The sequence below is a fragment of the Scaptodrosophila lebanonensis genome, unplaced genomic scaffold (genome assembly GCF_003285725.1).
Source record: "Scaptodrosophila lebanonensis strain 11010-0011.00,11010-0021.00 unplaced genomic scaffold, SlebRS2 tig00000092-arrow-pilon, whole genome shotgun sequence".
Taxonomy (NCBI): Eukaryota; Metazoa; Arthropoda; class Insecta; order Diptera; family Drosophilidae; genus Scaptodrosophila; species Scaptodrosophila lebanonensis.
The window spans coordinates 2760605-2772653 of record NW_022060566.1 but is presented as its reverse complement, the minus strand read 5'-3'; the positions used below and the strand labels follow the sequence as shown (position 1 = coordinate 2772653).

The 12049-nt window shown below is 38.7% G+C and overlaps 3 protein-coding genes across 6 annotated transcripts; 2 read left to right on the top strand and 1 right to left on the bottom strand.

Moving 5' to 3' along the window:
- Positions 1–177: 177 nt before the first annotated feature.
- On the bottom strand, positions 178–3403 carry LOC115627135. The gene is made up of 2 exons (XM_030522707.1): positions 2562–3403; positions 178–2505 (listed from the first exon to the last, which is right to left on the bottom strand). Exons 1-2 carry the CDS (start codon positions 3306–3308, stop codon positions 265–267), a joined length of 2988 nt encoding a protein of 995 aa, XP_030378567.1. The 5' UTR covers positions 3309–3403; the 3' UTR covers positions 178–264.
- Positions 3404–3656: 253 nt separating this feature from the next.
- On the top strand, positions 3657–8419 carry LOC115627136 (mpv17-like protein). 3 transcript variants are annotated; one of them, XM_030522708.1, is made up of 5 exons: positions 3661–4008; positions 7014–7213; positions 7282–7415; positions 7932–8063; positions 8137–8419. In XM_030522708.1, exons 2-5 carry the CDS (start codon positions 7057–7059, stop codon positions 8308–8310), a joined length of 597 nt encoding a protein of 198 aa, XP_030378568.1. In that variant the 5' UTR covers positions 3661–4008; positions 7014–7056; the 3' UTR covers positions 8311–8419. The 3 variants fall into 3 exon arrangements, with proteins under 3 accessions (XP_030378569.1, XP_030378568.1, XP_030378571.1); XM_030522709.1 differs by lacking the exon at positions 8137–8419 and having other exon boundaries at positions 3657–4008; positions 7924–8041; XM_030522711.1 differs by lacking the exons at positions 3661–4008; positions 7014–7213 and having other exon boundaries at positions 7924–8063.
- Positions 5822–10596, top strand: LOC115627137 (protein sym1). Of its 2 annotated transcripts, XM_030522712.1 has the most exons (5): positions 5822–5909; positions 9589–9713; positions 9785–9867; positions 9922–10104; positions 10170–10596. In XM_030522712.1, the coding sequence occupies exons 2-5, from the start codon at positions 9590–9592 to the stop codon at positions 10338–10340; spliced, it is 561 nt and encodes a 186-aa protein (XP_030378572.1). In that variant the 5' UTR covers positions 5822–5909; position 9589; the 3' UTR covers positions 10341–10596. The 2 variants fall into 2 exon arrangements, with proteins under 2 accessions (XP_030378572.1, XP_030378573.1); XM_030522713.1 differs by lacking the exon at positions 5822–5909 and having other exon boundaries at positions 9434–9713.
- Positions 10597–12049: the final 1453 nt, after the last annotated feature.

Genomic DNA, 12049 nt, shown 5'->3' with positions numbered 1-12049 from the left:
ATTTTTGCTTTCATATTCAATAATAAAAAAGATGTGGGAGTATTGGACAAATTGTTGCGACGGATGCTATTTTATTTTTTGATATAGTCTCGTAAAAACTTATCGTTAGCCGCAGGCGCCAATTTCGAACTTGATATATGTACATTTATCGCCTTCAAATGAGCCTTTTAAAAAACATTACTTGTTCAACTATTTTATTTTTTTTGTTACATATTAACAGCTATTTATTGCTACAATAAATATTAAGATAAACAATAAATCACATCAGGTTTCACGTAGTACGTCCAGTTCCTCGGGAATGGCATAGAGGCGGATTTGCTTCTCGACCATCACATCCTGCAGGTGCCCCAGCTCCTGAGGCACATAGGTGGCGCCATCCATATACAGGGCTTTGTCCCATGGACATTCGTCCAAAGCGACGAGAAGGCACTGCTTGCTGGTCTCGAAAGAGGTATGCTTATCGGATAGACATCGTAGGTAACAGCGCCAGTACAGCGAGTTTCGGCGAAGAATCTCATACTGATCTGACTCGGCCTTGGATCGATGCGTATTCGTGGGCAAAAACGTTTCAAACATACTACGAATGCGATTGCGAACCACATTTTTCAGGTTCTGGCTCTGCTGATAATCGTCCGCGTTGTCTTCGACAGCCAGCAAAAAACGACAGCGTGCCGCTAAAATCATGAACATTAGGGATAGAATGCCGGCCTTTGTCTGGATGAGCCGCCCGCGCAACTTATACCAGGGCAGCGTTCCCAACGTTGACCAGCGCTGGAGGAAGGCGAGATTGCGCGGAAACTCTGACAATGCCTGCTCGAGGAAGCTCACCAGGTACCTGCCGGATGTATTCAACGAGCTTACCAGCGAAATCGATCCTAGAGTCGGAAGCGGTAGTTGCAATACGATCAACTCTGTCTCCAGTAGTTGTTCACGTAAAAAGCAGTTCCATTCGTCCGCATTCGATTTGGTAGGAAAACTGTAGATTATGCTTTGAATCATCTCGCAAGCTTCCTTACGACGGCCCAACATGCATAGCATCAGGCAGCGCGCACGAACCAGTAGCAGAAATCTATTCGTCGCGAAATAATCCTGTAACGACATAGTGGGGGGCAATGCTTTGATGACATTCAGCTCCTCAGTCAGCTGTTTTAAATTGTGCTCCAACGCGTATTCCCGCTGTAATGCCGCCAAGTCCTTGTTGATTGTGGCATGACGTTCCATGGCCAGGCAGGTTAACACATAGAGTGCTTCTTCACGTTTATTGCGTGCGAACAGCATTTCGGCGTACACCACATAGGCATGCATGAGATCTGCGTCCTTAAAACTAGCATCGTAGTCACACTGTGAGATAATAATGTTCTCGAAAATACGAAAGGGGCACTCGTCAGTCATATCTGGGTCCAGCAGTTCAAACTCAAACATGCCCAGTTCCGTGTAGAAACGCATCAGACGTCTGTTGTGCGGATGGCGTAACAACTGTCGTATACGTAAGCGGGCGTCGTGAAGCATCTGCTCCCCAAGCTTGTTATTCAACTTGTGCAGCACAATTCGCATACGCTCAAAACGGAACCACAAGATAATGAAAATGCGGCGGCTTTTCTCGTCGTCCGGTTTGGTAAAGGCTTCGGCACATTTGAGGAGCAACGAACTGATGCACTGCGAATACAGTTCGTTGCCAATGGAGTGGGGCATGAAGGTGGGACTGACGCTCATTTCCTTGGCCAGGCTGAGCATCGTGTTGGTGAAGTCATCGTCGCGATTTAATGGAAAGACGTAGGTTGGTCGATCGCCCAAGTTGGCCAACATCATCTCGATGGCGTCTGAATCACCGATCTGTTCGATGCGCGCGCACAAACGCTCGGCCAGACAATTGGTGCGTATAAATGGCATCTTCATAAGCTGGACAATGAGCAGTAGGAGATGTAGCTTATTGTGCTCCGACTTAAGCGGATAGATATAGTGACAGACATCGTCGTTATATATGCAGCGTTGCGGATCAAGATTCGTAATGTGCTGACTATCGTCTGAAAGTGCCGATTGCGGATATGGTAGAAAGTTGAAGGCCTGACGCAGACGCTCGATGCGCGTCCAAATCTCAGGCATTGGCATGCCCGACGTCAGCACCAGTTCCTCAAATTCGATGAGAGGGCGCTCATCGTTGGGTGTAGCTTCCAGGCAATTGACATTTAGGCCCGGCACATTCAGCTCTATGGCGAGCTTCATTAACGCAAAAACGTGACCAGTGTTCGACGATTGACGCAGAAAAAGGATACAATTGTGGAACAACTTTAGCATGACGGCATCCGTATCAACGATCAATTGATTCGACCCAGATGGCTGGTCTGCCAGCCCTAAATGCATGCGACGCATGCTCCTCTCATAGATATATAACACGTCCGGCACATTGCAGCGCGCCATAGTGCCCTGTGTGGTCATTATTAACGATGTCCACAATGTGTAGGCAAACGGATCCTTCTCTAGAAGTTTTTCTATTTTAATGGCCACCTAAAAACAAAGCTAGATTGAATTTGGGCCATTTTTACAAAACGTTAAAGACTCACCTCGCTAGCTGGATATGTTACATTCGCGGTTTCTACGTACAGGTGCAGAAGTACCTCATTGGAAGCATTGTGGCTCAAGGCAGTTTCCAGCATATGCAGCTGACCCTCCGCGAGTGTCAAGCGATTTAATTTGTCGGGATTACGGCCAAGTAGCTCGTAGAGCTCGACCCAGAGCTTCAAACTGTGTGGTTCATTTGCGACAATTTCTCGTACTTTCTTGATGCGTTCACGCAATCGTGAAGTCTCCTCTTCCGTGTTCTGTAAAGGCTGTTCCGGCTGGAAGATACGTCTCCAGGAGAAAACACGCCTGCGTCCGGCCCCATCCGGCCTGTACTTACGCTCCGGATCATTTAGTCGGCGCAATATGACCTTGTAGCGCGGCCTCAAAAGCTTCGGCAAGTCGCTAATATTAAAAATTCCCTTACTTTTATCCACGTAGAAATCGTCGGTGCTGTCGAACTCCAATTCCGGCAATTTATAAAGGGATGAGCTGCTGGGACAGTCCTCGATCTTATCACTGTTACTGTCATTGGACGAGGAGTCTGAAATGTTGTAGGTAAGGCATTCATTGCCCGCCGATATTGGAAATGGAGTGGCCCTGGGCTGCACGTTTGGCACATCGTAACTGGCATTGCGCTGCCAATCTCCACCAGCGTCATTATCTTCACTGTCGTCTCTCTTCCTTTTGTCTGAACCGGCACTGGCTGTTTTTTGTCCTTTGCAGTCGTATGCGGGAAACAACGACATTTTCTATAAAAACTTTTTCTACAGGTATAGCTCAGTTAAGCAATTAATTCCAAATTGTGAATACCGGACAACATTTGACAATGACTACACGACGACTCTTTCCGGTATTCTGAGTTTAAAGACAAATTTATTATTGTTTATAGTAGCAAGGAATCGATGAATTTCATCATCGATAACTGGGAGCAGTGCTGATAAATACCAAGCCTACCGATACCAAGTATTCAGCAATTAGTAGGAATCTAATTAGAATACATGAATATATATATACAGCACTGTTTACATATGTGTCTAGGTATGTACATATTTATGCACCTTAGTGCTGTGATTAATAGGAATTAAAAGAAAAATATCAAATTATTGGGTTTATTATTGATATTTAGATACATATACATGTAAATAAACTTGCAGAAGGCGAGGTATATTCATACGTAACGTGCAGGGCCTACCAGCTTTAGGCGAGCCCAGGAATAAAGCAAGTAGCTAACACTGGCGAAATGTTTACTAGCTGCTTTCGCATATCGCCAAACAGAAACCAAAACAGTTCTAGATGTGTAGCGCTTGAAAGAGCATGACATAGAATTTAAAGTTTCTGTACGGATGTGCACGTGAACTTACGTGTGTACGTAAGTTAGTACGAGACGCGTAACCAAATCCACCAAACTACTTCAATTATACAATATATCTAGATACATATGTATTTGTAAGTATGGAGATTATGATGACCCAGGAAGCAGCAGTTTCAGCACCCTTCAGATAGTTTCTGTACCAGTACAAAACGAACAAATGAAATAAAAATCATATCTGGCTATGTCATGGTAACGTAATCGTTATTACCATAATACCAGACAGTGACAAGCAAAAAAAAAAAAAAAACAAAAACAAAAAACTAGAACATAAGATTCATGCGTCAGAGTAGCACGCGTTTCAGTTCAATTTCTGCTTTGTACTCCCGCTACCCACAGATTTTCCTTGGAAACAGCTGATCATATGCTCGCGGTTGTTATGAAATGATGTATGCATGTGTGTATGTACATATGTACGTGCTTTGGAGTGTTTTTTCCCTCGGTTTTTTTTTTGCAAATATAAATGCGCAATCATGAGGTAAATGTTTCGTTTCAATTGAAAAACAAAGCTTTGGAAGGGCCATACGTCGGGTTTCATGTAATACAATGGGATTTTTTATCGATTTTAAAGGAAAGAAAAATTACACTGAGGCTTACCTGGCGTATACGTAATTTGCATTTATTTTTATGCAATGGCTTTAAAGTCCGGAACTGTGTTTGATTTATATTTGAAAACCAATGTTGTTTTATTTATATAAAAGTTCAATAACAATTTTAAGCTGTACGAAATTGGTTTCCTTTTATATATATTATGTAAGCAATTATTTTGTTGTTTTTATTCGTAACATTCTTCATTCATGTTAGCAAATCAGAACGTTTTATAAAATGTTGTAGCATTTTCTGTAAAACAATTTGCAAAACGATTCAAAAATGTCTGACTTTCTTGCGTAATTATTAGAAATCTTTTCCAATCAGTTTAGCAAAATAGAACGCTGTATACAATATGTGGCATAATGTGAGATTCTTAGTTTATTTAAATGATTTTCTTTTGTTTGAAAATAAAGAAAACAAATTAGAATTTGGTCAAAACGTAACCGCTTTTTAGAGAAGCACTAAATATGAAGTATGAACAATTGGTGAAATCGAAATTGCGTTGCAAATTCTTTTATTTTTGGTCTATAAACTCCTAGCTTTTCTAGTAAATGTCAAGTTTGTTTAAGTTTGTCAAAATTTGTAAATTGAACTGGAACCGGAACTGTTTTACGTTTGATTTAAATAACTGATGTTAACTTAAAATATTCTTCTACTCTCCATCTACGTAATTCACGACAATTCGCGTGCTGATTGTTTGCCAGTCTGACCATGCCACAAATGTATAGAGTAAGAAATTTGTAGCTTTTATGGTAAAACTATTTGCTTAAAATTTGCAAAAAGCTAAATTTGTACGCGATATAAAAAAGACACCCGTTTACAGATATATACTATATGTATCGATTTGAACCGACACCGGAACTGATTTTTGTTTGCATTCAAATATCTGATGTTAATATGAAATATTTGTCATTTACGCTCTCCGAGACCAAAACAAAAGTATGGTCAAGCATACAATTTGTCTAAATAAAGATAAATGCAGCCACAGATTTGTAACAAATGCTCGATTGCTCGTTGCATGCAACGACAAGGTCATGGGTGGTGTGAATACATATCTATATACATACATATATATGCTATGTGTGTGTGTGTGTGTATATGTGCGTGTGGGGAAATGCATTAGGCGCGTTAAACGACCTCGCACAGAGGCGGAAAAGCTTTGGCCGACATGTGCATGTCTCGTCTCAGTTGCATGCCGTGCGAGAATTGCTCTTCAAATTTTCTAAATTAGAAAATATTGTCAATGCCTTTTATTGTACAGCTTTTCAGTTTTCTTTTGGTTTTCGCGGCATAAAGTTGCATGAAACTGACAAATAGTAACAATTTTTATTTAAAGTGAATATTTTGCTAAATATTTTGGAACCCAAACATATGAAAACATATCAATGTATGTATGTAGTCTTAGATTTAAAATACATATGTACATACATACACACATGCATAGAACCATCTTAAATATTAGATGGTGACGTTTTCTAAAGATTTATAATAACAAATACCCGACCGAGACGTGCAAGTTCAAAGTTCTGTCTGTGCCGCCGATAATTAAAGTGTATTACTCAACGTTGATGTGCTGAGATAATGTCAATTTTTAGAAATATTCGCTATAGTCGCAAACACTCGACTATGCGAATACCAATTATTATAGGTCTTTTATAACCTGTACCTGAACCGACCTACATACTAGAAAGTCTAAGCGTCAAATGTATGCAACAGGCAGAAGGAGGCCCAAGTTACATGATTAGAATGGGGAGACGAATCGAAGTATATATGTCTAACTGTCCGTCTGTCCGCCTGTTTGTCTGTATGAACACCAACAACTTATGAGCCATAACAGCTAGGGACACCAAACTTGGTATTTAGACTTGTCCTGCCCATACGTTAAGCAAATTTATTTAAAATCTTATATGTATAGCCTCATTTTTGTATAGCCGTCATAGGACCGATCATTATAAAATACCATCTTAGTAAGCTTGTTTGATTTTGAAAATATCGAAAACTAGTTTAAAATTTATAAGTATTATTTTAGTGCCTCGCTATAAGTTGAAGTTACATCGAAATCGGTCAGCTATATCATCTAGTACCTGCCACCGATATTTGCAGAAATGAATTAATGAAGCAAATTTGGTATTTATTTGATTCCAATTGTCTCCCACCATAATCTAGACTTGTCTTAAAATCGTTTCGCTATATCATATAACTGCCTTAAGAAAGGGTTGAATGTCTGTAGGGGAGAGAAGGCTGGGTACAGGGTATTCAAAAGTCGGTCTACACGATTTGAACGCTCTACTCAATTTAAAGATACACTCCTTAAGCTGAGCAGGGACAGTTCTGAAGGAGCGACCCTCAGCAACTATTGATTATATGAAATTATTGAAACTCAAGGTTGAATTATTGAATGGGTTTGGTTTGATAATGCCCCTAAGGGCTGCTGCTGCTGCTGCTGCTGTTCCTGCACGTGGCTTCAATGATTAGCAATCTGTTTTAATAGTATTTGCTACGGAATTGCTGTGAGTAATATAAGTTGATTCGAAATGGTACCGGCCAGTGTGAGATTGCTGCAATCATCGCTGGCTCGATGGCAGCAAGGCGTCCAAAAAATACACCCCATGACCAGGGGTGTGTTAACTTATGCCGTTATGTGGCCCACGGGCAGTTTGATACAGCAAACAATGGAGGGACGAAATCTGAGTAAGTACAGCCACCTCTGCCCCAACTGACAGCTCTCAATAACTCTCTCCCTCTCTCCCCCGCTGCAGGGACCTATGACTGGGCACGTGCCATGCGCTTCAGTATTTTTGGGGCTCTCTATGTAGCCCCCACGCTCTATGGCTGGGTACGTTTGAGTAGCGTCATGTGGCCACAGACGAACCTGCGCATTGGTGTGATCAAGGTGAGTGAAAATCGGATCTCACGTAACATTACAATTCCTCTCCATTGCTCACAGTTTAAAGGGAAATGACAGCTTTGGGAAGCATTGTGAAAAACGCTATTTCTTATTGTAATAAAATATTTGTTAAAATATGTAGTAGGATAAGTATGTACATAAGAACCCTGGCAACCCTATCAGCTGTTTTCCCGATCTCGCTGTACCCTGTAGCTCGAGCAATTCGCTCGAGCTCAATCTCTGACGAGTCACCGAATAAAGAAGACGTCTTTTGTAATTGTGCAGTGTTGTGTTCTCTACTACGTTTTGCCTTCCACAAATATTTGAGTAATTTAGTTTTGTTCCCTTTGGAGTTAGCCATTCATTTTTCATTGTTTGAATTCCACAAATGTTGGCGAACTCTAAGAGTCCATTCAACTGCATAAAGTAATCAGAGAATTAGTATCTAAGCTTTAAATAGTGAGCAATAGCTTTCTTTATCCATTCATAAAATAATTACTTAACGTCTGGTTAGTATTGTAGGCCATGGTTGAACAAATCTCATATGGACCTTTCGCATGCGCCAGTTTTTTCTTTGGGATGAGCTTGCTGGAGCGTAAAACATTCACAGAGGCCATAGAAGAGGTCAAGGAGAAATTCGCTCCCACCTATAAGGTATGTGCTAGAATCAGGCAAATACATATATGTATATTTGATCATTGCTTTAAAATTTGGTCAAACGCCACAGGTGGGTATTTGTGTTTGGCCCTTTTTGCAGACAATAAACTTTTCCGTAGTGCCGGAACATAATCGGGTCGTCTTTGTCAGCATTTGCAGTCTGATCTGGACCTGCTTTCTGGCTTATATGAAGACAAAGGAGATGGAACATGCCATCCAGATCGAAGCGGAAACGAACGATTAATTGTGAAATTTGATACAAATTTCTACAAAATGCTGTGTACAAATTTTAGACAAATTACAATACTTAGGTCAATAAAGTGCATTTCAATATTATGTGTTAACATAACAAACCCAAAAACCCATCTTAAAGTATTGCCGTGGCCCATTGGTGGGTAATAATAATGCTTTTTGTGTGTTTATTTCAGTGGACGTTATAAATACCATCTCTAAATGGGAGTGATAGTTAAAGATTGTCTTCATAGATTTGACTGTAGGAAAGTACTTCAAATATGAAAGATAATCTCAAATATGTCTGGGATAACAATATCTTTTAAAACTTTCAGTTGAAAATGTTTTTCAACAGCTAAATTAAAGATAACAATATTCTTTAAAATATTTTTGAAATAGCTGCATAGTATGTAAAAGAATTATTTCTTTATTATATTCTGTTGTGTTTTATGTATCCAGATATTAAGTGTTAACTGGGAATGTTTCTTCAATATATGTTTAAAATAGTTTAAGATAGTTTTCAATACTATACGTACAAGATACCGAAATTCCTTTAGCTCTAGCTTGTTATTAACAACGCAATAGTGTCGATTATATGGTATGTTTCTTTGAAAGCTCTATAAGATCATCTTTCGATATTCAATTAACTATATAGAATATGTTTTGTATTTTAGTGAATGATGTTAATGACTTCATTTCTAACTAGGAATTGTAGTAAAATATAAGTAAACAAAATTAAACAAGTTAAATGAGACAGTGCTAGCCGTTAATGGTCTAATTTCACGATATCTAAATCATCTTTTGTGATGTAATCTCATATTCAAAAGTATTTTTTTCTTACAAAGTTTTTAATAAGATTAATTGTATATATTAAATTTTAGATTAAGTAGGTTGGAAGACAATTTAATTTGCTTAGTAAGATATATAATATAAAATGAATATTATCTTTTATAACATTAATATACATATGAGTTAAATATCGGCTATTGATAACAAATCAGGGCTTTCATCGAGGCGAGAAGCTGGATATTTTTTTTAGCATTAAAATAGAACCGTTTTTGCTTTTTCTTTCATTTAAGCCCAGTCGTCTCTCTGGCTTAATTCATCCTACGCGCTATTGTTTGAAAAGACATGTAAGATTTTGAAACAATTTTCTGATTTTTAATATTATTTTATTAAAACGAAACTCAGCACACTGGCGTGTAGTATGTATGTACATGGATTTCAATTTAGAATTATAATGACACGAAGCTTTAATATGAAATACCTATTCGTTTATAAATTTGAACAGAATGCTGTGGCAGAACTTCAAAACATTGCTCACCAAGTACCCAGTGGTGCGTGGAATGGTGTCCTATAGTCTGATTTGGCCCACCAGCAGTCTCATACAGCAGACCTTCGAGGGAAAGCATTGGAGTATGAACGAGATGTCGTATTTCTAATATCTGATTAATAGATTACTTATGCTTCTTGGTCTTCCATTGCAGCGGACTACGATTGGTGGCGAGTGCTCCGCTTCAGCATGTACGGTGGCCTCTTTGTCGCCCCCACTCTCTACGGATGGGTTAAGGTAGCTCCATTAATTCAATTCCCATTTCCGAATTCTAAGCTTCGCATGTTGCAGATATCGTCCGCCATGTGGCCACAGACTTCCCTGCGGACTGGGGTTATGAAAGCGGCTGTGGAGTCCATATCCTATACGCCCGCTGCCATGACCTGCTTCTTCTTCATCATGAGCTTGTTGGAACTGAAGACTGTGGAAGAGGCAGCCGCCGAAGTAAGAAAGAAGTTCCTGCCCACCTACAAGGTATATGCGCTAAATATCTAAATATCGTCCACTTGGCTCATAGAACTTTGCTGTCTGCCCCACAGGTGGGCTTATCTGTTTGGCCCCTGGTGGCAACAATTAACTTCTCCCTCATACCCGAGCGTAATCGCGTGCCTTTCATTAGTGCCTGCAGCTTATGTTGGACCTGTTTCCTCGCCTATATGAAGCACTTGGAGGCCCATGAAGTCGATGAAATACATCAACAATTAAGTTAACCGGACTCCTCAAGTAATCGCAATCGCCCCAATCATCATTCATAAATAAAGGCATATTTCAACCATCATCCGACTTGGCTGCCCCATCACGAGGCAAAATTCTTACCACCTATCTAAGAGTTAAACCTTTTAAGTGAGCAGTATAAGAATTTTATGACGAAATTATTTTTTTTTTATATATACTATATAATGACCCTGAATAAACAAACCTATAGGTGAACTATGATAATTAATAATATAGCGAATTAAAATAATATTAATATACTGAAACTGTATTACTTCGTCACTAGCAGGGAAACGCCATTAGAGTCTTGCAGGACATATGTTTGCTGTGGCAAAATGAATAGGAACTCCAAAAATAAAGAATAGCTTTATTTTTGTGCAGATTGCGAACGCAATTGTTTGAATGGACATTCAGTTGAAAGAAAAATTAATGAATATATGCAAATGCTTATGATAGACCAGCCTTCATTCAAATGCTAGTGCTAGATTAGTAATAGAGAACATAGTATGTTTGCATTTCAATTGTTTGAGTTCACTTTTTTTGTTCCACACTGAACGAATGGCCGTCCATTTGCAGAAAACAACTTTTTATTAATTTAAAACTATATACTATGAGGCCGTCATGCATCGTCTAGTATGTTTTAGTAGTTTTTATTCAATTTGTTAAATGAATCAATATTCATTTGCCTACAAAAACGTGTTCAGCTCTTCAGGAGCATCATTCATTATCATGGAATTCCTGAAAAATTTCTGCTTGTGCAGTCCTCTAGTATATTTGAATAACACTTTATTATACAGTGGATATGCCACTTAATCTTTAAAGTTTCTGTTAAGATTTTGGCACTGCTTGCTATTCCTGATCATTGCTTGCAGCCACAACAAAGCAGTATTCAGTGTGTCATTGCCGTTTTTAGTAACAAGCAGTGAAAAGCAGTTTCTTTGGAAGCTTTAAACGTTATACAAAAATTAACAAATGAAATATTAGTAAAAACAATTTTTGAAGTTCTGAGTTAAGATGTATAGGAGAAGCAGAGTCACAAAGCGATTTAAAGTGTTGTCACAAGCACTGGAAAGCAGGTTTTTAAATCATTTTTTTGAGTGGATCAGTAACGATCTCAAAAGGAACAGCGCAACAAAGCAGTGTTTAAAGTGTTGTAAGAAGCAGTGCTACGGAGTATACGAGAAAACTACAAACTTTGTTTTAAAACAAAGACAATTTAATGTTAACAAATGTAAAAAAAGAACATATTTATATATATATATATATATACATTTCTTAATAAGTACTTCTTAGAGTGCATTGAGAGTTGATAGCGTATATATATTTTTTTGGGTTGGGAGGGGGTGTGGTGTAAGTCGCCCCATTTCCTTAATCAGCTTATTTATATCAGTTTTATACGAGTATGTCGTTATCGGAATAATACATCACAGCTCAATATTAAATAAAAAAAAAATATATATATATATATATATTTATTAGATTAGGTTTAGGTTCAACGTTTAAAATAGGTCTTTTGCACATTTGGGATTGATTCGTGATCCGATTTCTTAATTAACATAATTGAGCAAAGATAAAAAATGTCATGTTTCCTAATTACTTACAAGTATATCCTAAAGAGCAGATCAGATAACATGTAGTAGAAACTGTTGGCTATGCTGTTAATATTTCGGTCCATGACAGATACCATCTCACGGTAAGTAAATCG